This window comes from Erpetoichthys calabaricus, chromosome 1 (genome assembly GCF_900747795.2).
Source record: "Erpetoichthys calabaricus chromosome 1, fErpCal1.3, whole genome shotgun sequence".
Classification (NCBI taxonomy): Eukaryota; Metazoa; Chordata; class Cladistia; order Polypteriformes; family Polypteridae; genus Erpetoichthys; species Erpetoichthys calabaricus.
In genome coordinates, this window is record NC_041394.2 from 334,829,448 (window position 1) to 334,856,535 (window position 27,088).

The 27,088-nt window shown below is 41.3% G+C and overlaps 1 protein-coding gene across 1 annotated transcript in view; it reads left to right on the forward strand.

Moving 5' to 3' along the window:
• Positions 1-27,088, forward strand: part of LOC114644576 (uncharacterized) — a 76,264-nt gene that overhangs the window by 41,859 nt on the left and 7,317 nt on the right. The window contains exons 6-14 of the mRNA XM_051932769.1: positions 7,043-7,157; positions 23,392-23,565; positions 24,706-24,879; positions 24,960-25,133; positions 25,372-25,545; positions 25,630-25,803; positions 25,901-26,074; positions 26,293-26,466; positions 26,681-26,854. Coding sequence (XP_051788729.1) covers positions 7,043-7,157; positions 23,392-23,565; positions 24,706-24,879; positions 24,960-25,133; positions 25,372-25,545; positions 25,630-25,803; positions 25,901-26,074; positions 26,293-26,466; positions 26,681-26,854 — 1,507 coding nt within the window. The remainder of the gene's footprint in view (positions 1-7,042; positions 7,158-23,391; positions 23,566-24,705; positions 24,880-24,959; positions 25,134-25,371; positions 25,546-25,629; positions 25,804-25,900; positions 26,075-26,292; positions 26,467-26,680; positions 26,855-27,088) is intronic.

Sequence of the window (27,088 nt, forward strand, 5' to 3'; positions counted from 1 at the left end):
CCTCTCTGGTCCATCTTATTTCTGCTACAATCCACTCTTCTCTTAACTACTGGTACTGTCCATCTTTTAATACTGCTGTAATAACCCCAATACTGAAAAAACCTGGTGCCGATCCCACTACTTTCAGTAATTTTCGGCCTATTTCTAATGTACCCTTCATTTCCAAAATTCTTGAAAAAATAGTGGCTATCCAACTATTCAAAATAATCTGTATGAACAGTTCCAGTCTGGTTTTTGTCCCCTCCACAGTACAGAAACAACACTTATCAAAATTATCAATGACCTCTTTATGGCAGCTGATTCTGGTTTAATTACTATTCTCATCCTTCTTGATCTGAGTGCAGCCTTTGACACAATTTGTCACACTACTCTTCTCAATAGATTATCTTTGATTGGCATTACCCACACTCCACTAGACTGGTTCAGATCCTACCTCTCAGGCCACACTCAGTTCATTCAGCTTAAAACTTTTACATGCTAACCCACCACTGTTACTTCAGGTGGGCTCTGTCCTGGGGCCCCTCCTTTTCATTATTTACCTCCTTCCCCTTGGCAATATCTTTTGTAAATATAACATTAGATTCCACTGTTATGCTGATGACACCCAGCTCTATCTCACTAGCAAACCTACTGCTTCCTTTCCACCCTTCTCACTTATTGATTGCATATTAGAAATCAAATCCTGGTTTTCTTCAAATTTTCTTAAATTAAATAGTGACAAAACTGAGGTTCTCCTCATTGGTACAAAATCAACATTATCCAAAACTGATAATTTTTCATTTGTTATTGATAATTCCTCTGTCTTCCCTTCCCCACAGGTTAAGAGTCTGGTTGTCATCCTTGATAGTACTTTATCTTTTCAGTCCAACATCAATAACATCTCCCGGTCTGCATATTTCCACCTTGCGTAACATTAATCGTATTCGCCCCTTCCTCACTCCCCACACCATTGCTATCCTTGTTCATAGCCTTGTCACTTCTCGTCTGGAATATTGCAGTTCCCTTTTCTTTGGTCTTTCTTGCAAATCTCTTTATAAGCTTCAACTGGTCCAGAATTCAGCTGCCCGCATCATTACTAGAACCCCCTCTATTCACCATATCACTCCTGTCTTGCAGCAGCTTTACTGGCTTCCAGTTCAGTTCCAAATTCAATTCAAACTTTTCCTACTAACTTTTAAGGCTATCCACAACCTTGCCCCTCCATATCTGTCTGACATCCTCCATGTTGCCATTCCCTCCCATACCCTTAGATCCTCTTCCTCCATCCACTTGACTGTACCTTTTGTCCGTCTTACCACTATCGGGAGCAGAGCATTCAGTTGCTCTGCTCCCCAGCTCTGGAACTCACTACCATCTGAGCTTAGAAATATTGAATCATTTTCACTTTTCAAATATAAACTTAAACCTCATTTGTTTAAGACTGCTTTTTCTCTTTGATTACAATTGCTCTGTCTGATTTTAACTTTTGTATTTTACTTTTGTTTATAATCTGTGTTTTGTCTATTTTTCGGTGTCTTTGAGTGTTTAGAAAGTCGCCTACAAATAAATAAAATGTATTATTATTTTTATTCAATGCTAACATAACATGCTTCTATTTGACATTGTTTCAAATGGGCAGAGAGTGAATGACTCAGTATGTCACACAACTTCTATTATGGATGCTAATAGGCATATCTAATGAGAAAAATGACCAGGAGGTGCTGGTTGTTAACCAAGACATAGTTAAAAGTTAAAAACCATGAAGGCAGAAATAAAACCAGGTAGACAAGCATAGTCAACAGGTGTGTCCATCCATCCATTATCCAACCCGCTGAATCCGAACACAGGGTCACGGGGGTCTGCTGGAGCCAATCCCAGCCAACACAGGGCAGGAACCAATCCCGGGCAGGGTGCCAACCCATCGCAGCAACAGATGTGTAAGGTAGTCAAAAGACTAAGCAAAATACGTGAATTCGAAACAACAAAGATGAAAAACAAATATCAGTCATAATGCTACGGCTTACTTAGAATTCAGCTAACAACACTAACTAACTTCAAAGGCTAAGAATCCAGCAAGGAAAAAGATTGAGTGAACAATAGTCCTATTTGAATGTTACCATTATAAACTATAGAAAGGAAGACAGTAACAGAGAATTACTTTTTCAATTTTTTTGATTTGATGTACTTTGTTAATCCCTGAGGGGAAATTGTCTTTTCTCATGACCTTTGGCGGTCATCGCATGCAATATCAGCCATTGTACAGCTCCCCCGGAGCAATTTTCAGTTTAAGGACCCTAATTCATCTTGAATATAGAATATGGAAATAAACCACAGCTAATTAGATATTCAGATTAGATAATACAAAATACAAAATAAAATGAAAAGACATGTATTATAATATATATGAGATTTTGACTACAGCAACAGTCATAACAACCAAAAACATTATGGTTGCAACCATGAAAAACAAGCACAAAATAGCAGTGGACAGAAAACAGAGTCAATAGCAATGAAAAGGAATACAAACTTCACATGTAAAAAGTCCAAAAATGAAACAAAATGCAACTAAAGATTAAAATGTGAGGCTTCATAGTGCATTTTATGTGCCTGCTGGAGTGATTTTTTTTCATTATTATACCAAACTTATGTCTCTTTCAAAAGGTAAAAATTGGTCACTTGTCATTATTAACTTACCAGTTAATTTAGTAACTGTTATAGTAATAGCAACTGTAGGTGGGCAAAAAAAGAATCTGTTTTTATAAGGCTACTCAAATGATGATTTTATTTTTTTAGAGGCAGAGGTTATCTCTTTAAAAACTTTTTTCAAAATCATAGACCACAAAGAATATGTTCCACACCTGGGGAACCTTCTGCAAATTCAGGGAAAGGGAGAACAGGCGCCGAAGGACCCTACAAAGCTCGCTGACACATATTTTCAGCCTCCAGGAGTTGATTCTATCTGGCCCAGCAGCCTTGTTTATGCAGAGTTTTCCCAGCTGTCGCCTCACTTGATCAGCAGAGACACACAATCCAGAGTGTGGTAGAGGGCTGAAGATGAGAGGTGTGATGTCATTGTCAATCAATCATTCAATCAATCAATTCAGTTTTTTTTGTCATTCAGCAGAACATCCAAGATGTGCTGCAGAACGAAAATACGATGCACAAGACATTAATAAAAACACATAGTTAAAATCAGCCTACAATAAAAAACTAAAATGCTTCATTTAAAAGACAAACGGCAGTAGGAAAAAAACTGTTTTTAAACCTGGTAGTTCTACATTTCAGGCTGCGGTACCTTCTGCTTGAGGGCATGAGGGAAAAGAGTTCAGAGGCAGGATAAGTAGGGTCTCTAGAAATCCGCACAGCTCTGGCCAGACAGCGTTGTTTTGCCAAATCTTGTACATTTGGCAACGGGGCTCCAATGATCCTCTCCGCAGCCCTCACCACTTTCCTCAGTGCTTTCCAGTCCGAAGCGCTGCAGCTCTCCTGCCACAGAGAGCTGCTGCTGGTTAGCACGCTCTCTATGGCCCCTCTGTAAAAAGCGGTGAGGACTGACTTACTGAGATGGGCCCTCTTTAGCCTCCGCAGAAAGATCAAGCGCTGGTGAGCTTTCTTGATGACGGAGGAGGTGTGCAGGGACCAGGTGAGGTTGTTTGTCACATTAACTCCCTAACTTTCTTCCTGAAGTCAATCACCAGTTCTTTTGTTTTTTCAACATTCAGTATCAGATTGTTTTTATCACACCATTCCACAAATGACTTCACCTCCTCTCTGTAATCCCCCTCCCCGTCACCTCGAATGAGACCCACCACTGTTGTGTCGCCTGCATACTTAATAATTTGGTTTTTGCTGAACTTGGCACAACAATCGTGGGTCATGAGCGTGAAGAGGAGGGGACTTAGAACACACCCCTGTGGAGAACCTGTGCTCAAGGAGATGGTATCTGATTTATTCTTTCCTACCCATACGTACTGTAGCCTATCCATTTGAAAGTCCAATATCCAGTTTTGCAGAGGTATGCCCAGTCCCAATGGGCCCAGTTTGCTGATCAAATTCTGAGGGATGATGGTATTAAAAGCCGAACTAAAATCAACAAACAGCATGCGGACCATAGCGTCTCTATTCTCCAGATGTTCCAATGAAAAATGGAGTGCAATAGATATGGCATCCTCTGTGGCACGGTTGGAGCGGTAGGCGAATTGGAGTGGGTCAAATGAGGAGGGTAGGACAGAAGTAATGTGGTCCTTGATCAGCCTCTCGAAACATTTCATCACTATTGATGTTAAGGCTACAGGGCGATAGTCATTCATGGTTGTGACTATGGGTTTTTTCGGAACTGGGATGATTTCTGAGGTTTTAAAGCAAGATGGCACAACAGCCTGACACAGAGAGATGTTAAATATATCCGTAAGGACATGTGTCAGCTGCTCCGCACATCCTTTGAGTACACAACCTGGTATCTGGTCTGGTCCCGCAGCTTTCCTTGGATTAATTCTCCTCAAAGTCCGTAGAACATCATCCGGTTCCAGACACAGTGCCTTCTCATCAGGATGAGGGGTGGCCTTCACTGGTGATGTATCATTCAATGCTTCAAAACGTCCAAAGTACTTATTTAGGTTATTCAGGAAGTTGAAGCTATCATCACAAGGGTAAGAAACTGTTTTGTAATCTGTCACAGATTTAATACCCTGCCACAATCTTCTGCTGTTCCTGTGATCTTGAAAATGACTCTCTATTTTCTTTCCATGAGCCCTTTGTCAATTGTGCATGGTGTAGATGGCAGTTGGGAATCTGGAACCTCCTCAACTTGAACAGTGTTAGGAGTGGGCTGTACTGGCAAAAAGAAACTCATCTGTTGAAGAACTGGTTCAGTTCATTAGCTCTGCTCTTGTTCCCTTCCTCTGGATGTTTAACAACCTGTTTGTTGCCAGTGATAGTTCTCATCCCATTCCACACATTCTTGTTGTTTTCTTGTAATTTATGCTGAACTTTGTCTCTGTAGTGGGCATGACTCAACCTTGTAACGGCCAACCTCTTACCTGGCCGGCAGCTACACCTCCAAGACCTGTGGCCTGGATAACTTACTGAGCTGAATCTAAATATCAAGCCGTACCTCTAACAAATAAAAATTTTCCCCACAATCGACGGTTTAATTAAGCTCACAAAAACAGATGATATGTAAAATAGGTACATAATTATATTAAACGAACAACAACAAAAAACAAAATGCACAATAAATATATATATATATCCCTCCACCAAAGCAACAACACCATATATATATACACACACAATAAACCCTCCCTTGCACCTGTAACATATAACAAACAACACAAATACCAAAAAATAAATGAGATACGGAAATGAATGTGAACTTGAGTCCGGTTATAAAAAACTGTCCTGAATGTGGTTGACTGAACTAGTGAAAAATGAGTCGTTTGATTTTCCCGGACAAAATGGAGCAGCCTCACCGTGAATCCTCGGTGCGTGGTGGATGATAAATTCCGACCCCGGGGTCTCTCGTGATGAGGTTATTGAAGCAAGTCCGGCGGATAGAAAAACAAACTGGATGGAAATGCGCGATGTGGAATATAACAGGTACAGATGGCTTGTGGTCGTGGTCGTGAATGTGAATGTGAATGTGAAAGATCTCCTTCTCTCTTCTCTCTTTCTTCTCCCCCTCCCCTTCTCTCCTGATTCCTTAAATAGTCCTGAGATGGATGTAATTGAATAATAGCAAACAGGTGGTTTTCCAGGATTGGGGTTGCGGTCTCCTCCCATTATCCATCCTCCTTTACGGGGACGACATTCACTGACACAGAAATAGCAAACGGGATGATGGAAACAAGACGCATATGGTACTAACACTGACAACACTATTACTACTATGTAGCCCCGCTACAACCTGTTTCTTCAATTCTAACGGCACCTGCTTGATTTCACCCTTAACTACAGATCTGAAGGCCCTGTTGTTCTTATTCAGGAGAGCTTTCAAGTCTTTTGTTATCCATCTCTTGTTGTTGGGAAAACAGCACACTGGGTTCTGGGGACTGTGTTATCCATACAAAACTTGATGTGATCTGTGATACAATGGCTCAGTTCCTCAATGTCCTGCCCGTGTGACTCACAAAGCATGTCCCAGTCAGTGTTTTCAAAAGCATCCTTCAGAGCCTCCCCAGCCTCAGTTGTCCATATCTTCACGGTCCCGTTGGTGGCTGGCAGTCACTGGACAATGGGTTTATATGCAGGTGTGGGCTGTAACAAATTATGGTTCAAACAGCCTAAAGACGGTAAAGCAACAGAGTTGTATGCCTCTTTAACATTAGCATATAACAATGCCAGGGTCCTCTTTTCTCTTGTTGTGCAGTCTACATACTGGTAAAATTTGATGAGGGTGGAGGAAAGTGAAATATGTTTAACATCTCCAGAAATTGTGATGAAAGCACAGGGAAAGTTGATAGTAAGTTTACTTATTACACAATATACTGAGTCTGTTGTGATTGCAGCATTTGTCAAGGGGAGGTATAAACTGCCAGCACGATTGTATGTGAAAACTCTCTTGGCATATAATAAGGTCGTAAGCCCACCACAAGCAGCTCAACATTTGGGTTGCATACTTGTGCTTTAATTGTAATGTATCCAGGGTTGCATGATTTTTCACTGTCAAAAACAGCAAGCCCACCATCTTTCTTCTTGCCACTTTCCCTACTGCTTTTTTTCCTATACATTTTTACATCCATCCAATGCAACCGTGGAGTCTGGTGTTTCCAGTCTAAGCCATGTCTTGGTGAAGCACATGAGACTGCTGAGTTTGTATTTCCTTGGGCTTCTTATTAGCATTGTGAGCTCATCGATTTTAATTACCAGTGATCGTACAATGCCCACAATAATCAAAGGCAGATACAGTCTGCACCTTCTCCTCTTGTTGCAAAGAGTAAAAATAAAATATGAAATAAAACAACTGACGTTCCAATATTTTAATTAATTTAATCTGTAATTAGTGTATATTAAGTCTTTCAATATATTGCAGAAAATAAACCTCACATGCTTTGTGTTTTGTAAGGTTCTGTCACCTGCTGCTGCCAAGATCTAAAGGAGCTCAACTTATCACACATTTGCCTCACCCCAGAGTGCATGATAATACTGTCAATGACTCTTCACTGTTATAGACGTGTCAGGTGAGTAAAAAAAACTGACAAGAGTTTAACTTAAATATTATTAAACACCTTGGAGTGTCATTGGATTCACTGAATCTACTCATAACATCTTCTAATTACCTCTGCCAATAGCCAAGCCAATCATCTGCCAAGTGATGTTATTAGACAGATTTAAGATTTCCTTCAGTAAACATCCATCCATTCATTATGGAAACCTGCCTAAGCTTACTTTAGTGTAATCTGATGGAGAGGTGAGAGTTTTAGGGTGGGAGGGTGAAGAGGGACAAAAGTTTGGCTCAAGGGCTGACTTTCAATAGATTGCAGTGAGGGAGCTGCTCTTTTACATACGAGACTCTGACCCAGAATCGGGTTATCTATGAATGATTTAGCACCGGGTTCCACACAAGTGTGTGGTGTGAAAGAGGAAGAGGGAACGGCTGCTCATCTGGGAAGCTCCCTGGCCCTGTCTCAAATGGCCCTCTGCATCAGTCCGCCCACCACTGCAGTGGGGAGTGAGGCCTCCAGCTATCCCTGGCCCACTAAGGCTCCACGGCTCTAGGGTATCGTCACTTTTATGAGGGATTCTGACTTAGATGCGTTCAGTCATAATTCCGCAGATGGTAGCTTTGCACCATTGGCTCCTCAGCCAAGCACATACACCAAATGTCTGAACCTGTGGTTCCCCTTGTACTGAGCAAGATTGGTATTGAGACAACACCATCATCAGTGGGGTAAAACAAACCTGACTCATGACGGTCTACACCCAGCTAACCATCCCTTTTAGTGGGTGAACAATCCAACGCTTGGTGAATACTGATCCAAGGATCAAAAAGCGACATCACTACGAATGCTTGGCCTACACAAGCCAGTTATCCCTGTGGTAAATTTTCTGACACCTCCTGCTTGAAATCCAAAAAGCCGGAAGGATTGTGAGGCCTTGCTTTCACAGTCTGTACTTGTACTAAAAATTAAGACCCAGCAAGCTTTTGCCCTTCTGCTCCACAGTAGGTTTCTAGCCTCCCTGAACTCAGGTCTACTTCCCCAGTCAAACTCTCAACCTGTCCATGGAACAAGTTGCACTCGAAGGTGACTCAGGTGCATGACGCCAGAAGCAACAGCCCTATGGAGCTTCCCCTGCTGCCCCACCGGGTGAGCGAAAAAATGTTAAGAGTTAGTGGTATTTCACCAGTGGTGCCCTATGGTCACGGGCAGGGCCAGGGGCTTCCCACTTACTCTAAACCTCTCATGTCTCTTCACAGTGCCAGACTAGTGTCAAGATGAACAGGATCTTCTTTTCCCACTGATTCTGCCAAGCCTATTTCCTAGGCTGCGGTTTTGCTAGATAGTAGGTAGGGACAGTGGGAATTTTGTTCATCCATTCATGAGTATCACTGATTAAATGACGAAGCATTTGGCTAGTTAAGAGCCCATTGCCGATCATATTCAGAATTTTTATGTTGCTCGTCAACCATTCCCCTTGGCGAAGTGCCACCTTGTCTGAGTTGTCATCTAAATGATGCCTAGCATGCACCCCTTATGGACAAGACAGCAAGCACTGGCTTGGTATGGCTTGAGGGATGTAATCATTATGAGATTTTATCCCACTGTTACTTGGTATGTGTCTTGGCTCAATCCTCTAAATTGTTGAAAATATTAGGATTTTCACAATGAAGATAAGGAGATATCTTATGGTTACTGCCTCAACAATTAAGAACTCTAGTTTGGTGCATAGAGTGTTCAAAATATTCAATTTTTCAAGAAGAAGAAGTGGTAGTACGCTATGGCTACTGTGTCAGTAATTTATTGATATCTAAGGGTTGATTGTTAATGATATAAATTGAAATTTGTTTGATTGGTAATTTTCTGGTAGAGTTTTTTTTTTAAATGAGATAAGCATGTGAAAGAAGAAATACAGTATCATGCAAAAAACATTTAATCAAACAATTAAGATATCCATCCATTATCCAACCCGCTATATCCTAACTGCAGGGTCACGGGGGTCTGCTGGAGCCAATCCCAGCCAACACAGGGCACAAGGCAGGAAACAAACCCAGGGCAGTGCGGCAGCCCACCACAGGGCACACACACCGGGACAATTTAGAATCACCAATGCACCTAACCTGCATTTCTTTGGACTGTGGGAGGAAACTGGAGGAAACCCACACAAAACATGGGGAGAACATGTAAACTCCATACAGAGAGGACCCGGGAAGCGAACCCAGGTCTCCTAACTGCAAGGCAGCAGCGCTACCCACGGAGCCACCGTGCCACCATTAAGATATACAGATATTATTTAGAAAAAAGCAGTGAGGATATCAATTGAGTACAGGATACTTCTTTTGCTCATCAATTTACTAAAAGCTGTTGCTTTTGAATCAAATAGTCCAATCATTTTCAATAGTGGGTTATTTAATCCAAACCATTTTTCATCAGACCCCAAAGATGATGCCCATCACTTGAAGTGTTTTACATTGTTAGAAAGTTTTTAATTTGAGGAATAATGGGTTTGTATTTAGATTCTTTTTCCCTTTTAGCTTTAATCCAATCCTCCATGTTATATTCAAAACGCTCTGTGATATGAAGGATTAGTGTGGTATCCTTTTTTCCAAAATGTTAGATCGGGTCTGAGGTTGGTACCCTAATTTGTATAGAAGGAGGATTCCCAAAATGTTACCCCTTCATGCATTTCTCCTTCTTCTCTGAGTAGTTTACAAAGCTTATGATGTCTGGCAATTCTTTTCGTCTGTACATATAGGCATTGGCCCAAGATGTGAGATACAGATTTTCTTATACTGTCACATTTTCTGCAGCTATTGATTTATTTCCTGTCTCTATTTAAAACTTCTCTGGTAAGAAAGGTATTAGATTAAAGTTGAATTGCAGAGATATATTTGCCTTGATGGTTAGCAATCCAATTATTACTGATTTTTAATTTTTTTTTAAATTTTATTGATTTTATTGTAATCATTCCAAACAAATAGATCAATTTTTATAAAAAATAGGATTGAAAGCAAATTAACCCCAACCCCTGAGAAAGAGAGCATGGCCAATGAAATAAAACTTAAAACTAGTTAAAATATATAAATTGATGAGTTTAATAGGCGGATACAAATAAATGGAGAAGAAAATGAAATGGGGGAGAGAATCTGTGCTTTAAGAGCTTATTCTAAAATATTATTGATTAGATCCTGCCAGGTTTTGAAAAATTTCTGCACAGATCCTCTAAATGAAAATTTGATCTTTTCCAATTTCAAATAATATAAAACATCAGTTACCCACTGAGTTAAAAGAGGAGAGTTAGGATTCTTCCAGTTTAGCAAAATAAGTCTGCGTGCCAATTGTGTAGTGAAGGCGATCACAGTTTGTTTGTCCTTCTCCACTTTAAGCCCATCTGGAAGGACACCAAACACAGCTGTTAGTGGATTAGGAGGAATTGGGACACCAACGCTGTCTGAAAGGCATTTAAAGATTTTGGTCCAGAATGATTTTAATTTGGCGCAGACCCAAAACATGTAACCCAGTGAGGCTGGAGCTTGATTGCAGCGTTCACAGGTTGGATCGTGTCCTGGAAACATTTTGGACAATTTCAACCGAGACAGATGTGCTCGATATATAATTTTGAGTTGAATAATTGTATGCTTTGCTCATGTGGAGCTTGAGTGAATTCTCTGCATTTCTGATATGTGAGTGAGAGATCCTTTTCCCATTCTCCTCTTGGATCTTTGAAAAGGAGGGAGTGTAAAATGGTTTTATATATTGCAGAAATGCTGTCTGAGTCCTCGAAACTGAGCAATATTTTTTCCAGCATAAAGGAAGGTGGGAGATGGAGAAAATCAGGCAGGTTCTGTTTAACAAAGTTTCTAATTTGAAGATAGTGAAAGAAATATGTTGCTGGGAAATTAAATTTGGAATGTAACTGTTCATAGGATGCAAAGATGTTGTCTATATATAGATCTCTAAGCAATTTAATCCCAAATGTTTTCCAGATTTTAAAACCTGCATAAGTTTGCGAGGGTTGATAAAGGTGGTTCTCATGCAGAGGTGACACAGAAAAAAAAAAATCTCCATCTTAAAATGCTTTCTACATTGGTTCCATATTCTGAGTGAGTGAAGCACAATTGGGTTATTAGCATATTGGCAATAACTTGCATTTATTGGGGCACAAAGCATGGAATATAGAGAAGTACTGCAGGATTTTATTTCTATTGCGGACCAAGCCTTTGTATTTTCATCTATTTGTGTCCAGGTTTTTATAGCTTGTATGTTTGCTGCCCACTAATAAAACTGAAAGTTAGGTAGAGCCATGCCACCTTCTGTCTTAGGTCTTTGTAGAGTTGCTGTTTGGATACGTGGATGTTTTAGGTTCTAAATAAATGAGGTTATGGTTGAATCTAATTGCTTAAAGAATGATTTATTGATGTATGTTGGAATGTTTTGAAATAAAAAGAGAAGCTTAGGAAGGATATTCATCTTAACCACGTTAATTCTTCCAGCTAGAGTGAGATGGAGGGTTGACCATCTATACAAGTCTTGCTTAATTTTTTCCATATAGACTGCAAAATGTTGTTGATAAAGAGCTTTATGTTTACTTGTGATATTTACCCCTAAGTATTTAAACTGATCTGCAATAATAAAAGGGAAGGTGTCCAGTCTAATATTGTATGCTTGAGAATTCACTGGAAAGAGCACACTTTTATTCAAATTAATTCTGAGACCAGAGATCTTTTGAAATTCTATAAGTGCTGTTAAGACTGCAGGCACAGTATTTTGTGGGTCTGCTGGCCTGGGAACGCCTTGGGATTCCCCTGGAAGTGCTAGAAGAAGTGGCCGGGGAGAGGGAAGTCTGGGCATCTCTGCTCAAGCTGCTGCCCCCGCGGCCCGACCTCGGATAAGCGGAAGAGAATGGATGGATGGATGATATATATGCAAAACCATATCATCTGCATATAAAGAAATTTTCTGTTCCAGTCCTTCTCTGATAATCCCCTTTATCTGATAAGCATTTCGACAGTGAACTGTCAGTGGTCCAATGGCGATTGCAAATAGCAGTGGTGACAAGGGGCATCCTTGTCTGGTACCACATTCTAGTTTAAAGTAGTCTGAGCAAATGTTGTTAATACAAACTGAAGCTTCTGGATTGGTATACAGTAGTTTGATTCATGCACAAATATTCGGGCCAAACCCAAATTTCTCTAATGTAGTGAAAAGGTAGTTCCATTCAATCATATCAAATGCTTTTTCTACATCCAACGATAATAATATCTCCAGGGTGTTTGACTTTGCAGGTGAATATATTATTACATTAAACAGGTGTCGGAGATTGGAAGCTAAGTGTCGGCCTTTAATAAATCCAGTTTGATCTTGTGGTATTACCAAAGGCAGCACTTTCTCCATCCTTCTAGCTAGTACTTTGGAGAGTATCTTAACATCATTATTCAGAAGTGAAATTGGTCTGTATGATGCACATTGTAATAAGTCCTTATTTTGTTTAGGAAAGACGGTGATTAATGCTTGGCGAAAAGTTTGAGATTGAATTTGATTGTCTCTAGCTTCTGTGAATGTTGCTAATAAGAGGGGAGCTAGTTGAGTGGAGAATTTCTTATAAAATTCAACAGGGTAGCCATCAGGGCCAATTATTGGTGATTTTGTTGTTCTCAAATAGATGTATCCCCATACCCTGTACAGGGAGACTTTTCCATGCATCATATTCCACTTTGTGCCAGTCTTTAAATTTAGTTGGCATAATTTGGATGGTTTCTTTCTTACATAGATAATGTCTCATCAGAGAAATTCGATATGTCGCCTCCCAACATTTTCCAAATTTCTTGGATTTGATAATTTACCTTCAGTTGATTAGCGGTTTCTCTCAAAACTGGGTCTTCAGAGAGTTTAACCTTGCCCAGATTCCTGAAGGAGACAGAGAATAACAGGTTTGAGTTTAAGGATGCTTAGTCCTCCATTCCTATATAATGCCATTGGTGGCACATTGTGGGATTTGGTTGTCTTTCAAAAAGGGTTCTGTTCAGTCTTTTGATTAAGGACAGAATTAATCTTATATTAGTTAAAGGATAAATCAACTTTGGAAGTGCGTTTTGATTAACTAATGTACATTTTTGGAAAGGTTTAAGGGGGGCCTTGGAAATATTATTTACCCAAGTATCAAGCCTCCCATCCAGGTCTTCTTGTAGTACCCCTTTATGAGGTTCAATTTGCATGCCCAAGAACTTAATTGTGGCATTAGTAGAAATTCTCTTTATTTCAGTCACCTTGATCTTCCAAAGACCAGTTTTCTTTGTTATCATTTTCTTGTTCTTCCACATATAGAAGAAACCTCTTCATTGCATAGGTTGGATCCTGAGGCCTGAACTTCTACAGAAATCTTTTAGAATTTTTAGTTTTTTTACTCATATCGGTCCATGTTTTGCTTAGAATGACAATAGATGGTCAACCCTTCATCTCACTTTAGCCGGAAGAATTAAAATTGTTAAGATGAGTATCCTCTCTAAGCTTCTCTTTTTATTTCAAAATATTCCAATATACATCAATAAATCATTCTTTAAGAAATTAGATACAACCATAACCACATTTATTTGGAATTCAAAACATCCACGCATCAAAAGAGCGACCCTACAAAGGCCAAAGACAGAAGGTGGCATGGCTCTACCTAACTTTCAGTTTTATTACTGGACAGCAAACATACAACATATAAAAAAATGGACATTGACACAAATAGATGAACATATACAGGCTTGGTCAACAATAGAAATAAAATCCTTCAGTTCATCTTTATATTCCTTGCTTTGCACCCGAATATATGCAAATTATCACCAATATACTAGAAACCCAATTGTGCTTCACTCACTAAGAATATGGAACCAATGTAGGAAACATTTTAAGATGGAGAATCTTTTATCAGTGGCACCTCTGCATGAGAACCACCTTTTTTCAACCCTCGCAAGCATATGCAGTTTTTAATGTCTGGAAAACATTTGGGATTAAATCACTTAGAGATCTGTGCATAGACAACGTCTTTGCATCCTACGAACAATTACATTTTAAATTTAACTTTCCAGCAACACATTTCTTTCACTATCTTCAAATCAGAAACTTTGTTAAACAGAACTTGCCCGATTTTCCTCACCTCCCACCTCCCTCTATGCTGGAAAATATATTGCTCACTCTCGAGGACTAAAACCATTTTACAGTCCCTCCCTTTCAAAGATCCAAGAGGACAATGGGAACAGGATCTCTCACTCAACATATCAGAAAAGCAGTGGAAGGTAGCAATGCAGAGAATTCACTTGAGCTCCATATGCACAAAGCATACAATTATTCAACTCAAAATTATATATCGAGCCCATCTGTCTTGAAATTGTCCAAAATGTTTCCAGGGCACGATCTAACCTGTGAACACTGCAATCAAGTTCCAGCCTCACTGGGTCACATGTTTTGGGCCTGCACCAAATTAACATCATTCTGGACCAAAATCTTTAAATGCCTCTCAGCCAGCCTTGGAGTCACAATCCCTCCTAACCCACTAACAGCTGTGTTTGGTGGGCTCACAGAGGGGCTTAAAGTGGAGAAGGACAAACAAACTGTGATTGCCTTTACTACACTATTGTCACGCAAACTTATCTTGCTCAACTGGAAGAATCCTAACTCTCCCCTTTTAAGTCAGTGGGTAACTGATGTTAAATATTATTTGAAATTGGAAAAAATAAAATTCTCACTTAGAGGATCTGTGCAGAAATTTTTCAAAACCTGGTAGGATCTTATCAATAACATTTTGGAATAAGCTTTTAAAGCACCGAGGAAGCAGATTATCTCCCTATTCTCTCTTTTTTTTCTTTCTTTTTCTTCTCCATTTATCTATATTCTCTTATTAATTGATCTATTTACTTATTTTTACTAGGTTTAAGTTTCTGCTGCCTATGCTCTCTTTCTCAGGGGTGGGGGTTGATTTGTTTTCAATCCTATTCTTGTAAATATGATCTATTTGTATGGAATGTTGATCAATCCACAATAAATAAAATTAATAAAATAAAAAAAAAAAAAAAAAGAATGACCTGCAAATGCCAGGGTGGTAATGGAAGAGGAGCCCAAAAGAGTGCCGTGGCCCTCCTTTCCAGGTCTATTTATTAGGGGGCCGATTGCAATATTAAAAAGATGAGGAGAGAGTGCATCTCCTTGTTTAATTCCTCTATTCAGTGGTATTTCTTCTGAGGTTCCCTCTGTATTCTCCACTACGCTGGAAGCCCCTAAGTATAAATCTCTTAATAAATGAGAGATATGAGTGTCCAGCTGCATGAGTTTCAGCATTCTGAAGTGGCAATAATGTGAAACAGTGTTGAAAGCCTTTTCAAAATTAATAAATACTATACCAAGAAGCTTCATATGTGCCTTGTGAAACAGCAAGATCCCCTGCAAGGTATATGTATTTTCAGAACATCCAGAGGTTTCCATAAAGCCATTTTGTCTGGGGTTTAGGCAAAACCCTTCTTTTAATCTTTGATGTAATACTTTAGAGAATAAGCATTTTATTAGTGACCCAATGGTAATGGTTCTCCAATTATTACTGTTTTTAAGCTTATGTTCTTCAAATGATTTAGGTAGGAAGACTGTCCTAGCCTTTTTAAATGCATTGGGTATAGACCCAGCTAGTAGCCATAAATGAAAAAGAATGGTTAGTTTTTCTTTCCTATCTTTGACAGATAAAATGTTTTTGTTATCCTATCTGGGCATGCAGCTGTCAAATTTTATGTCTTTAATAGCCTTTGCTATCTCTTCAGGTGAGATGAGTGAGAAAAAAACGGAATTGTCTATAGAATTTTCAGGATTGATGTGGGGGGCAATAGCAATTTCATTGGCTGTGGCCCATATGTCATTAAAATGTTCAAAGAGATGTTCTTGGGGATTTCACACCTTTTTCTTTTAACTCTTTCCAAGATTTCATCTGTGAGGTGTGATCTGTCTCTCTTATAAAAATTTTGAATACATTTATATTTATATATTGGCAGTGGCAATTGATCAGAAAGGCGACCCTCAGACAGGCGTGGCCCAAGGAAGGACGTTTATAATCAATATGTCCACCAGTTCACATTAGTTCTCACAGCTAGCTGTGTCCTTCATCAACACACAAGCCAAGAGCAGTCTCTCTTATGTCTCTTGATATCAAGTCACTGGTCCGCAAGGTGGACCCAGTAATTGTCAAAGGCCCAAATAAGAGTTAAAAAACAGACCACCATGCCTTTGACAATTACCGATTGCCCAGAGTTGGCCTCCTCCATGCCCGGAGTAGGCACACTGGATCTTTAAAGCACATCACCAAAACAGACAGGAAGGTGCCCAGGTAACTCCACCGACCGACAGGGGAAGGCAGCTAGTGACCATCCTAGATCACGTGGGACGAGAGGTCAAGGCGGGTGGCTGGGAGGGTAGCACTTACCTCCCAGGCCTCACCAAACCATGCATCCAGTCGTACTCTGAGGATGGCCCCTCAACACAGGCAAAGGAGTTGGCCACAGAAAATCAACAAGGAGGGTACTCTTGGTAGATGCCCAACCCTGGCCTCTACCCTCAGTAGAGAGCGAGGCAGGCAAAAGGCTGTTCCATGGAGGGAGAGACGGGGACGTGTGGCCTCAATCTCCATGGGACCCCCAGTGGGAAGCAATCAGTAATAATCCTTCTGTAGGTTCACCTACGGAAATCTTGTTACAACTTTTATTTCTTCTAGATAGTGCAGAGTGGAGGCAGAACCTCTGTGATTTTCCCAATTGATTCTGGGGTTTGTCAGGGGTGCGTTCTTGTTCCTATTCTGTTCAATGCTTGTATGGACTGGGTGTTGGGCAAGGTCATGGGGTCCAATGGCTGTGGGGAATCTGTTGGTGAAGAAAGATTCACGGATCTTGACTTTGCTGATGATGATGTGATCTTTGCGGAGTCATTGGAGGCTGTGATCAGGGCTCTCGAGAGACTGAGTGTCTGGGCTTGTAAGTGTCCTGATAAAAACCAAGACCTCTTGGGCACAGCCATCAGCAGTGTGTCTGTCTGCGGAGAGAGTGTAGACCTTGTTGAGAGGTTTACTTACCTTGGAAGTGACAATGTCTCTGGTGATTCTTCCTGTGAAGTCATTAGATGGATTTGGAGAGCATGGGGGGTCATGAGGTCACTGGAAAGGGGTGTGTGGCGCTCCCGATATCTATGCAAAAGGATGAAGGTCCAAGTCTTTAGAGTCCTGGTGCTTCCTGTCTTGCTATATGGTTGCGAGACATGGACACTATTCAGTGACCTGAGACAAAGACTGGACTCCTTTGGTACTGTGTCTCTCCGGAAAATCCTTGGGTCACTTTGTGTCAAATGAGCAGTTGTTCATGGAGTCCTGAATGAGGCACATTACCTGCATTGTGAAGGAGAGTCAGTTACGGCACTACGGGCATATGGTGTGTTTCCCCGAGGTTTATCCGGCTCGTAAGATCCTCATTGTTGGGGACCTGAGTGGCTGGACCAGGCCAAGGGGTTGCGCAAGTAACACATAGCTGCGGAAGATAGAGGGTCATTTCCGGAGGGTGGGACTGGACCGCGTGTCTGCCTGGAAGATTGCCAACCGGGATCCCAAGTTGTTTCGTTGAGTAGTGGGTGCGGCAACGCAATGTACCAGTACATATTCCCCAACATGACTTGACTTGATAGTCAAGTTTGATCATCTTCTTGGTGCTCCACCAGAGGCCATGAGCGACCACAGCAGGGATGACCCAAGGACCTCACTAAACCATTCATTGCTAGTAGCGATGGGTTGTGTGTACAAAGGGCAGGAACTTAATCAATACAAGCTTATAACCTGCACTTACTGGGAATTCCTCATTCATGGGGAACAATTGCAAGCTCCAGTCCCCATCACGAATGGGATTCAACGTGCAGCCCCAGACATCTAAAGGCATCACAGACCTGATATTACTCAATCTCACGTGGCTGAAAGCCACTTGTCCCCAGTTGGACACTGACTGTTCAGCGTTCGTGTAACTATTTAGCAGGAGGGAGTCCCAATCATTATCGAAATTAACTGGACAAATCGCTCCATCAACTAAGAACAAATGCCCTCGGCAGTCCCTCTTAATAATGGGCCCAGGAAACCCACAAAATAGAATTGGAGTCCTATTCCATTATTCTTAGCTGTGCTATTCAGGTGGGGGGGGGGCTGCTTTTATCAAAGTAAATGCTTCGGACCCCACGGGACACTCAGAAGCATCAAGGGGGTGCCAAGAGGCAGGGGGTAGCTCGGCTCACGGTGGACCACCAGCTCATTCCTGCCATCTAAAAATTAGCTTTTTAACTGCAGCAACTTTAATATATGTTATTGGCGCTGGAATTACCTTGGCTACTGGCACCAGACTTGCCCTCCAATGGATCCTCTGGCAAGGATTTAAAGTACGGTCATGCCAATTACAGGGCCTCGAAAGAGTCCTGCATTGTTACTTTTCGTCACTACCTCCCCGAGCTGGGAGTAAGTAATTTGCACTCCTGCTGCCTTCCTAGGATGTGGTAGCCTTTTCTCAGGCTCCCTCTGATTCCCCATTACCCATGATCACCATGGTGGGCACAGAAAGTACCGTCGACAGTTGATAAGGCAGATGTTCGAATGAGTGATCACTGCCACAGCCCGAGGTTATCTAGTCACGTCGGGTAGGGTGGCCTGGGTGGTTTTTTGTCTGATAAATGCACGCATCCCCAGAGTGCAGGACTCAGTGCTCATTTGCATGTATTAGCTCTAGAATTACCACAGTTGTCCAACAAACATGGAGCGATGAAAGGGACCATAACTGATATAATGAGCCATTAGCAGTTTCACTGTCGCATCCATGTGCAATTACACATGCATGGCTCAATCTTTGAGACAAGCATATGTTACTGGCAGGATCAACCAGGTCAATCTCTGATGAATGGCGTCTAGGCCGGATGCTCCCCCCCCCCACACTCCTCAGGTTGCAAGGGGGTGGGGTGATCTGTGAGGCCACCGTTGCTTGTCGTCGGGCCTCCCTGACCAGGCCTGTTGCAAGGTAGGGAACAGGACCCTGAGGGGACCGACCCGGAATGGCAATGCCCAGGCACCCTGCAGGGTCCTTGCTCTCTTTCACCTCTGAGTGCCAGAGAAATCGTGTCTCCAGGGTGCCCAAGCCTGTGCGGCAGAAAATGCTGGCCAATGCATCCCTAAGCCCCCTTTGGTGTAGGACCATTGCATGGGAGAACATCCATCAATTAGGGAGGCGATTGGTTTCACCCTCACTGAGGCAGGGATGCCCCCGGGCGATGGCCACCCTTTCAGGCTGGACAGATGATGGTGGACCATCGATCTTGTCAGTGGGTTGGTGACGGTCTCTATGACCACCGGCCATAGGTGGATGGTGACCGCCACCATCCCCTGTGAAAACGCCCTTCTGACCTGTGCCCTGAAGATCCTTGCCTGCCCAACAACTTCACCCCCGGGAAGATGGAAGAGTCAGGCAGTAGGAGGAGAGGACCAGGAAATGATAGATTCGAAAAAAAACAGTGTCCCTGTGTCAAAACTTAGCATGAAACTTAGATCTTCCTACGGACATCCCTGTCTTGGTACGCATGGGATGCTGGGCGTACACTGGGAGATGTACCCAGGGGTGACTTGGGATCTTCTGTTTATGGGATTTCCCATTCATTTGAGATTTAGACATTTTTTTGAGGTCTTAAAAAGCTCATCACTGAAAATCTCCGGGAGGGTATCAGCTCAGATCAAAGCCCCAGGGAGGATACGGAGTGAGGTTCCCCTGCATATGGCTCGGCAGTCCCTCTCTGGAACGTAGGCTTTTGTGGGAGTCATTTGGCCTGCACCTTTCGACAGCCACCAGCCAACAGCGGGATCTCCCCATTGACGATGGAGAGCCAGAAGGCCGCCGACGGGTCAGTATCCCTCCCTCTAGGCCTCCAGGGACAATGTTGAAGGGGAGAGGAAAATCCTGTGACACCTTTGGAAGGGGTACCAGGATGACCCAGATTTTACTCAGCCACCCTGGTCCCAACCCCGAAGGGGCCTTTGAGAGGGGTGCTGGGCCAAGGCAGAGTTTGCTCGGGCTCCTCGGTTCTCCCTTGGCCACAGCTGGCCTGGCCTCGGCCCCTCTGGAGCTCCAGTGGCCACCCAAGGGAAAAACAGAAAATTTTTCTAAGTCCCCACCAAAACAGCCTTTGGGAGGGATGTCAGCCCGAGGTAGATTTTCTACCACAGGCATGGCTGGGCTATCTGCAGCCCCTTAGGACTTCCGCTCCACATCCCAGGACACCTGATGGCAATCAAACTAGTAATATGCACAAACATACCAGATGTGACCGGACTTCTGAGAAGGGTACCAGGGTGCCCTTCTTACATAGCAGACCAAGATGATTCGAAGGCCTGCTGCCAGGACTACCATCTCCCTTAGTTATCTTACGTGACCCCTTGACCAGTTTTTACATGACCCCCTTCCCAGTTTAAATTTACATGAACCTGTGCCTAGTTTTTACATGACCCCCGTGCCTGGTTTGAATTTACATGACACCCTGCCCACTTTTTCTACATGATCCCCTGACTGCTTTTTCTACATGGCCCGGCAGCAGAACTAGTAATACACAGGAACATATCCCTGGGAAGAGACTTCCATGAAGGCTACCAGGGCGCCTTTCAGACTTAGCAGAGCAGGGTGAAATGCAAATTCCCTGGGCTGGGCAGGGTTCAAGGTTTAGCTTGGAGCTACCCTCAAGGTTAGGAGAACATTACAACATTAAAACATTAGAACACTCTAGACGAGAACAGGCCATTCAGCCCAACAAAGCTCACCAGTCCTATCCACTTATTTCTTCCAAAAAAACATCAAGACTAGTTTTGAAAGTCCCTAACATCTTACTGTCTATCACACTACTTGGTATCTATCATTCTTTTTGTAAAGAAAAACTTCCTAATGTTTGTGCGAAATTTACCCTTAACAAGTTTCCAACTGTGTTCCTGTGTTCTTGATGAACTCATTTTAAAATAACAGTCTCGATCCATTGGGCTAATTCCCTTCGTAATTTTAAACACTTCAATCATGTCACCTCTTAATCTTCTTTTGCTTAAACTGTATAGGCTCAGCTCTTTTAATCTTTCCTCATAATTCAACCCCTGTAACCCTGTATGCTGCCTAGTCGTTCTTCTCTGGACCTTTTCTAGCTCAGTTATGTCCTTTTTGTAGCCTGGAGACCAAAACTGCACCCAGTACTCCAGATGAGGCCTCACCAGTGTGTTATAAAGCTTGAGCAGAACCTCCTGTGACTTGTACTCCACACATCAAGGCGCTATATAACCTGACATTCTGTTAGCCTTCTTAATGGCTTCTGAACACTGTCTGGAAGTCGATAGCTTAGTGTCCACTATGACTCCTTAATCCTTCTCATAAGGTGTACTTTTGATTTTCTGACCTCCCATTGTGTATTCAAACCTAACATTTTTACTTCCAATGTGTAATACTTTACATTTACTGACATTAAATTTCATCTTCCACAAATCTGCCCAAGCCTGTATGTTGTCCAAGTCCTTCTGTAATGATATAACGGATTCCAAATTATCTGCTAATCCACCTATCTTGGTATCATCTGCAAACTTAACCAGCTTGTTACATACAGAATGGAGCTGACAAGGTAAGATAGGAGGTGTACGTGCCTGCATGAGGTGTTTTCAGCCTAATCATGTTAGATGTCATGTGCACAGGAAATGGTGAAGGTTCAAGAATCCTGTATGGGGAATGAACTTTAAACAATTACAATAAAGGAGATAAAGTGTACAGCATGTGATTTTGTGGTTTAACCAATCAGTGAAGCCTTATTCTGTGTGAGTGAGGTGCCTGGACTGCAATATGCAAAATTTGTAGTTTACCCATCAGTGAAGACTTATACTCTGTGATCAAGGTGCCTTGAATGCACATTGGTTATGAGAGCCAAGTGTATAAATAAGGGCTGCAACCTTTTCTGCAGTGAGTATGCCTTCTACTAATCTAGTAGCTGTGGGAATCTCCCTTTTTGCAAACAGAAATAAAAAAAGATGTCAAGCTTCCTTATGCCTAGTTTTTTGTGGTTGTCTAATGCAACGTTTACATTTGAAAATGTATTGACCAAGACTGATTCATGGGTCATGGGTTATTTACAGTTCTACAAAGTGGTTATGAATGAAGAAAGACATGGCAATGGCATCATTTCTAAAATTACATGGTCTGACGAAGCTCAATTTAAACTTTCAGGTGCTGTAAATTGCCACAATTGTGTCTACTATTGCACAGAAAATCCGCATGTAATGATAGAAGAACAGTTGAATCAGTTTAGGCGGGTATTTCGTGTAGAAGGGTACTTGGACCTATTTTTTTCCATACAACTCTTACAAATGATCTATACATACGGAGGGACACTGTTTTACCACAATTACAGAGACAGCATGATAATGAAGACTTCTTTCAACAAGATGGAACTTCTACACACTATGCCGTGAAAGTGCCTGAGTTTCTTGATGAACAATTACCCAACAGATGGATAGGTCAACGAGGCCCACTGGAATGGCCAGCACGATCACCAGACCTCACTCCAATGGACTTCTTCTTTTGGGGTGTTGTCAAAGATAACATCTGTTCTTTACCGTGGATGATATGATAGGCTACATAAGAGAAGCATGTCAAGAAATTGATGACAATAAAGAAGTCTGTGCCAAAGTGTGCTTGAGTGTAGTAAGTAGACTACAACAATGTGTAAATAATTAAGGCCGACAATTTGAGCACTTACGAGATTGTACCTAAGGGCACTGTGCCATTGTGACATTCTTTTGAGCTAACAAAGTTAATAAATCTATTGTGTTAATAAAGCTATTGGAATAATCATAACCTGCATGTGTTTTTCCATACGAACAACTGTAAACCTACTTGTGCCCACCCCTGTATTCTTTATTGGTATTATTTGTGACATCCTCTTGAGTTAATAAAGTTATGGTATTAATAAAGCTACTGAAATTAATTTTTATTAATAAAGGTGCAATACTTTTGTAAATTTGCCCTTTTTATGTTCTTTCAGTGTATGTTTTTTCAGCAAAAAGGCCGCTGACTATCACAATAGTTTCTTTTTATCAGCCGACACCATTTTCTTAAAGGAATTCAAATTTGGACCTACCAGTGACTTACATTAAGGAAGTTCTTTCTGTTTGCCTTCTCTGTTTTCACTTTCTTTCTCTTTATCTCTGCAGTCTTTGCTCATGTGATCTCACCTCTGATGGTTGTGAGGTCCTCTCCTTGGCTTTGTCTGCTGGACACTCACATCTCACTGAACTCGAACTAAATAACAACGAACTAGAAGATCCAGGAGTGCATCTGCTATGTGAAGGGATGAAGAATGAAAACTGTAAATTAGAGAAACTGAGGTAAGAAATGTATGAATTCCTGATTACTCAATAGATGTGTTAGGAACACACTATGTAAACTGTATTAATTTGTAAAAAAAAGCAGAAGACAAGATAACATTTAATTTATATGAATGTAAATGTTTCACTTTACATTTGGATTTTTCAGTTTTTTACTTGTTCGCCTCATTCCAAACTTACATACTGTATCTAGGAGTGGAATTTTACAAAATACTTAGCCTGGGTTCAGACATGGAAGATCATTTTTCACTAATATGTTCAGAGAGGTGAATATCATATGATTTATATAGATTTTCAAAAGGCTTTTCATAAGGTACCACACGAAAGGTTAGTGATCAAAGTATGAATTGGAAAATCAGGGTGTGGTTTGTAGGTAGGTAAAAAATTAGCTCAACATTTTGCTAAAATGTTAGAAAAGTTTTCTCCACGCAAAGGTCCTTAGACACATGGAATAAATTGCCATGTAGTGTGTTGGAGACTAGAACTTCAGAGCCCTTCAAATCTCAAGTTAATGTTATTTTGGGGAACTTACGTGAGTGGGATGGATGAGTTTGTTGGTCTGAATGGCCTGTTCTCATTAGAATCTTTCTAATGTTCTAAACAATTGCTATATTTAAATATTTTCCTTTTTCATCTACCCTTATAGTTTTTAAATGTCATTCCCACAACTCACAAGTAAAACCCATACTTGACAAATTCTTTTGATCATGTGATCCCAACTCAGCCTTGATAACTACTGATTTAATTTCATAATTGCAAGTTTTTCTGTTTCAGTATTTACTGTCTCAGTGGAAATGGTGGTTATTTATGCAGGAACTGACCCATAATGCCATGATTATTTATTTATTGATCACTTGAAACAGAGCCTTTTATATCAATCTATCTGTTGTTAATTTTATCCACTCTATGTGAGGTGCTGTAAATTAGAGACACTGGATGTGTTTTCCTAATTTCTGAGGACTTTAAGTACTGTATACGAGTGTAAAAATCAGAAAGTCAAATTCTGTGTTTAAATTATATGTGAAGAGTTCAAGCCAGTGTGCATTGCCATATGAGGTGTCAGGACTGAGTTTTTATTTGCAGTTTGGCACTCAGACTTACTTGCACTTGTTCTCAATTAGCCTTTCCTCATCTCTCTAGGTTGAACACATGTCGTCTCACCTCTGGATGTTGTAAGGCTCTCTCCTCGATTCTCTCTGCTGAACACTCACACCTGACTGAGCTGAGCCTAAATTACAATTACCTGGATGATTCAGGATTGGGTCTTCTGTGTGAGGGGCTGAAAACCAAAAACTCTAAATTAGAAACACTGAGGTTACTGAACCCAGAGAGTTTGTGGATGTGTCTGCCACTTATTGTCTGCATCTTTGCTTATTCTCTTTTCATCTCTACAGGCTGTCTCGTTGTTCTCTTACCTCTGAGTGTTGTGAGGCTCTGACCTCTGTTCTCTCTGCTGAGCACACACATCTGACTGAGTTGGAGCTAAGCAACAATAACCTGGAAGATTCAGGAGTTAATTTGCTGTGCAAGGGACTGAGGAACAAAAACTGTAAACTAGAGAAACTGGGGTGAGTGAACACTGTACGTGTGTAAGAGGGTGATGATTTTACTTCTGAAGGCTTTATGAATTCAGTTAACAACAAAGAGAATAAAAAAAACTGAAATCAAACTTGATCATTCCAAGGCAGACTATACAGTCTCTTGTGAAACTGGAGTTGTAGAGCTGAGTTTTAATGTCCTGTATGTCAACAGGGCCATACCTTCAGTAAGTCTGTGTCTTCACTTCCTTTCTCCTCTCTGCCACAGGCTGTCTCAATGTAAACTCACCTCTGGATGTTGTGAGGGTCTCTCCTTGGCTCTCTCTGCTGCACACTCACACCTGACTGAGCTGAAGCTGAGCGACAATAACCTGGAGGATTCAGGAGTGCATCTGCTATGTGAAGGGCTGAAGAATCCCAACTGTAGATTAGAGACATTGAGGTTACTAAATCTTGAAAGCATGTGCATGTGTGTCTTCCACTGCCTATGTGTGTTCCTTCAACTTTGCCCATCTCATTTCCTCAGGTTATCATCATGTGGTCTCACTGCTGGATGTGGTGCACCCCTGTCCTTGGGTCTCTCTGCTGAACACTCACGCCTGACTGAGCTGGTACTAGGAGACAATAATCTGGGGGATTCAGGAGTGAAACAGCTGTATGAGGGGCTGAAAAACAAAAACTGTAAATTAGAGAAACTGGGGTGAGTGAATACTGAGTGTTTCAGTGTATGTCTATCTATCTGTTAGTAACTCACTGTGTCTTCAAGTCAGAAATACTCCTCATTTTCATCCCTACAGACTGACTATTTGCGGTCTTACTTCTGGATGTTGTACAGTGCTCTTCTCAGTTCTCTCATATGAACACTCACACCTAACTGAATTGTGGCTGGGATACAACAAATTGGAGGACTTAGGAGTGATCTTACTGTGTGAGGGGCTCAGGAATAAAAGCTGTAAATTAGAGAAACTAGGGTGAGGAAGCACTGATTGCGGGTGTTTATGAATTTATTACTGATGATTTTGTAAGTATTAAAATATTGAATTCAGTGTTGTGTTTAGTCTAGAGTATTCTGTGACATCACATAAAATAAATCAAATTCTTAAGCTGAGTTTACTGTTTGTCACCTGGGCATTGTTGGCACTCATCCTCAGTGACACTGTGTCTTCTGTTCTTCTCCTAATTCCTACAGTCTTCATTCATGTTGTTTCACTTCGGAATGCTGTGCCATTCTCTCTTCGTCTCTTTCTGCTCAACACTCACAACTGAAGGAGCTCTGGCTGAACAATAATGATCTGCATGATAATGGAGTTCATCTGTTATGTGAGGGGCTGAGGAATAAAAACTGTCAAATAGAAAAACTGGGGTGAGGAAATGCTGATTGACTGTGTTCAAGAAAAGAAGGTTTTGTAAATTTAACAGCTACAAACAGAATAATGTATAAATCTAACTTGATCATTTCAGGCAGGAGTTGAAGTACTATATTTTAATTTCTTGTATGTCATGTGGACCCTGAACTTGTTACATGACCTTGTCTTTAGTAAACCTGCAGTTTCACTTGTCTCTCCTTACTTCCACAGGCTGTCTGGCTGTAGGCTCACCTCTAGGTGTTGTGAGGCTCTGTCCTCAGTTCTGTCTGCTGAACACTCGCACCTGACTGATCTGGCATTGGAATACAATCGTGTGGAAAATTCAGGAGTTTGGATGCTGTGTAAGGGGCTGAGGAACAAAAACTGTAAATTACAAAAATTGTGGTGAGTAAACTATGAATGTGTATCCGTGTGTGTGTGTGTGAGAGAGAGAGAGAGTTTAATGGCTTACTGTGTGTTTCGTGGGTTTGTGGCTGTGACTATCAGAGACAGATAGAATACATCTTTGTTATTAAACCACATATCAGATATTCAAGTCAGAGTGCAGCATTAAATAAATATTCAGGATTGTTGAGTTTTCATTTATTAACTTTTAAGTGGACAACAGAATAATGTTAC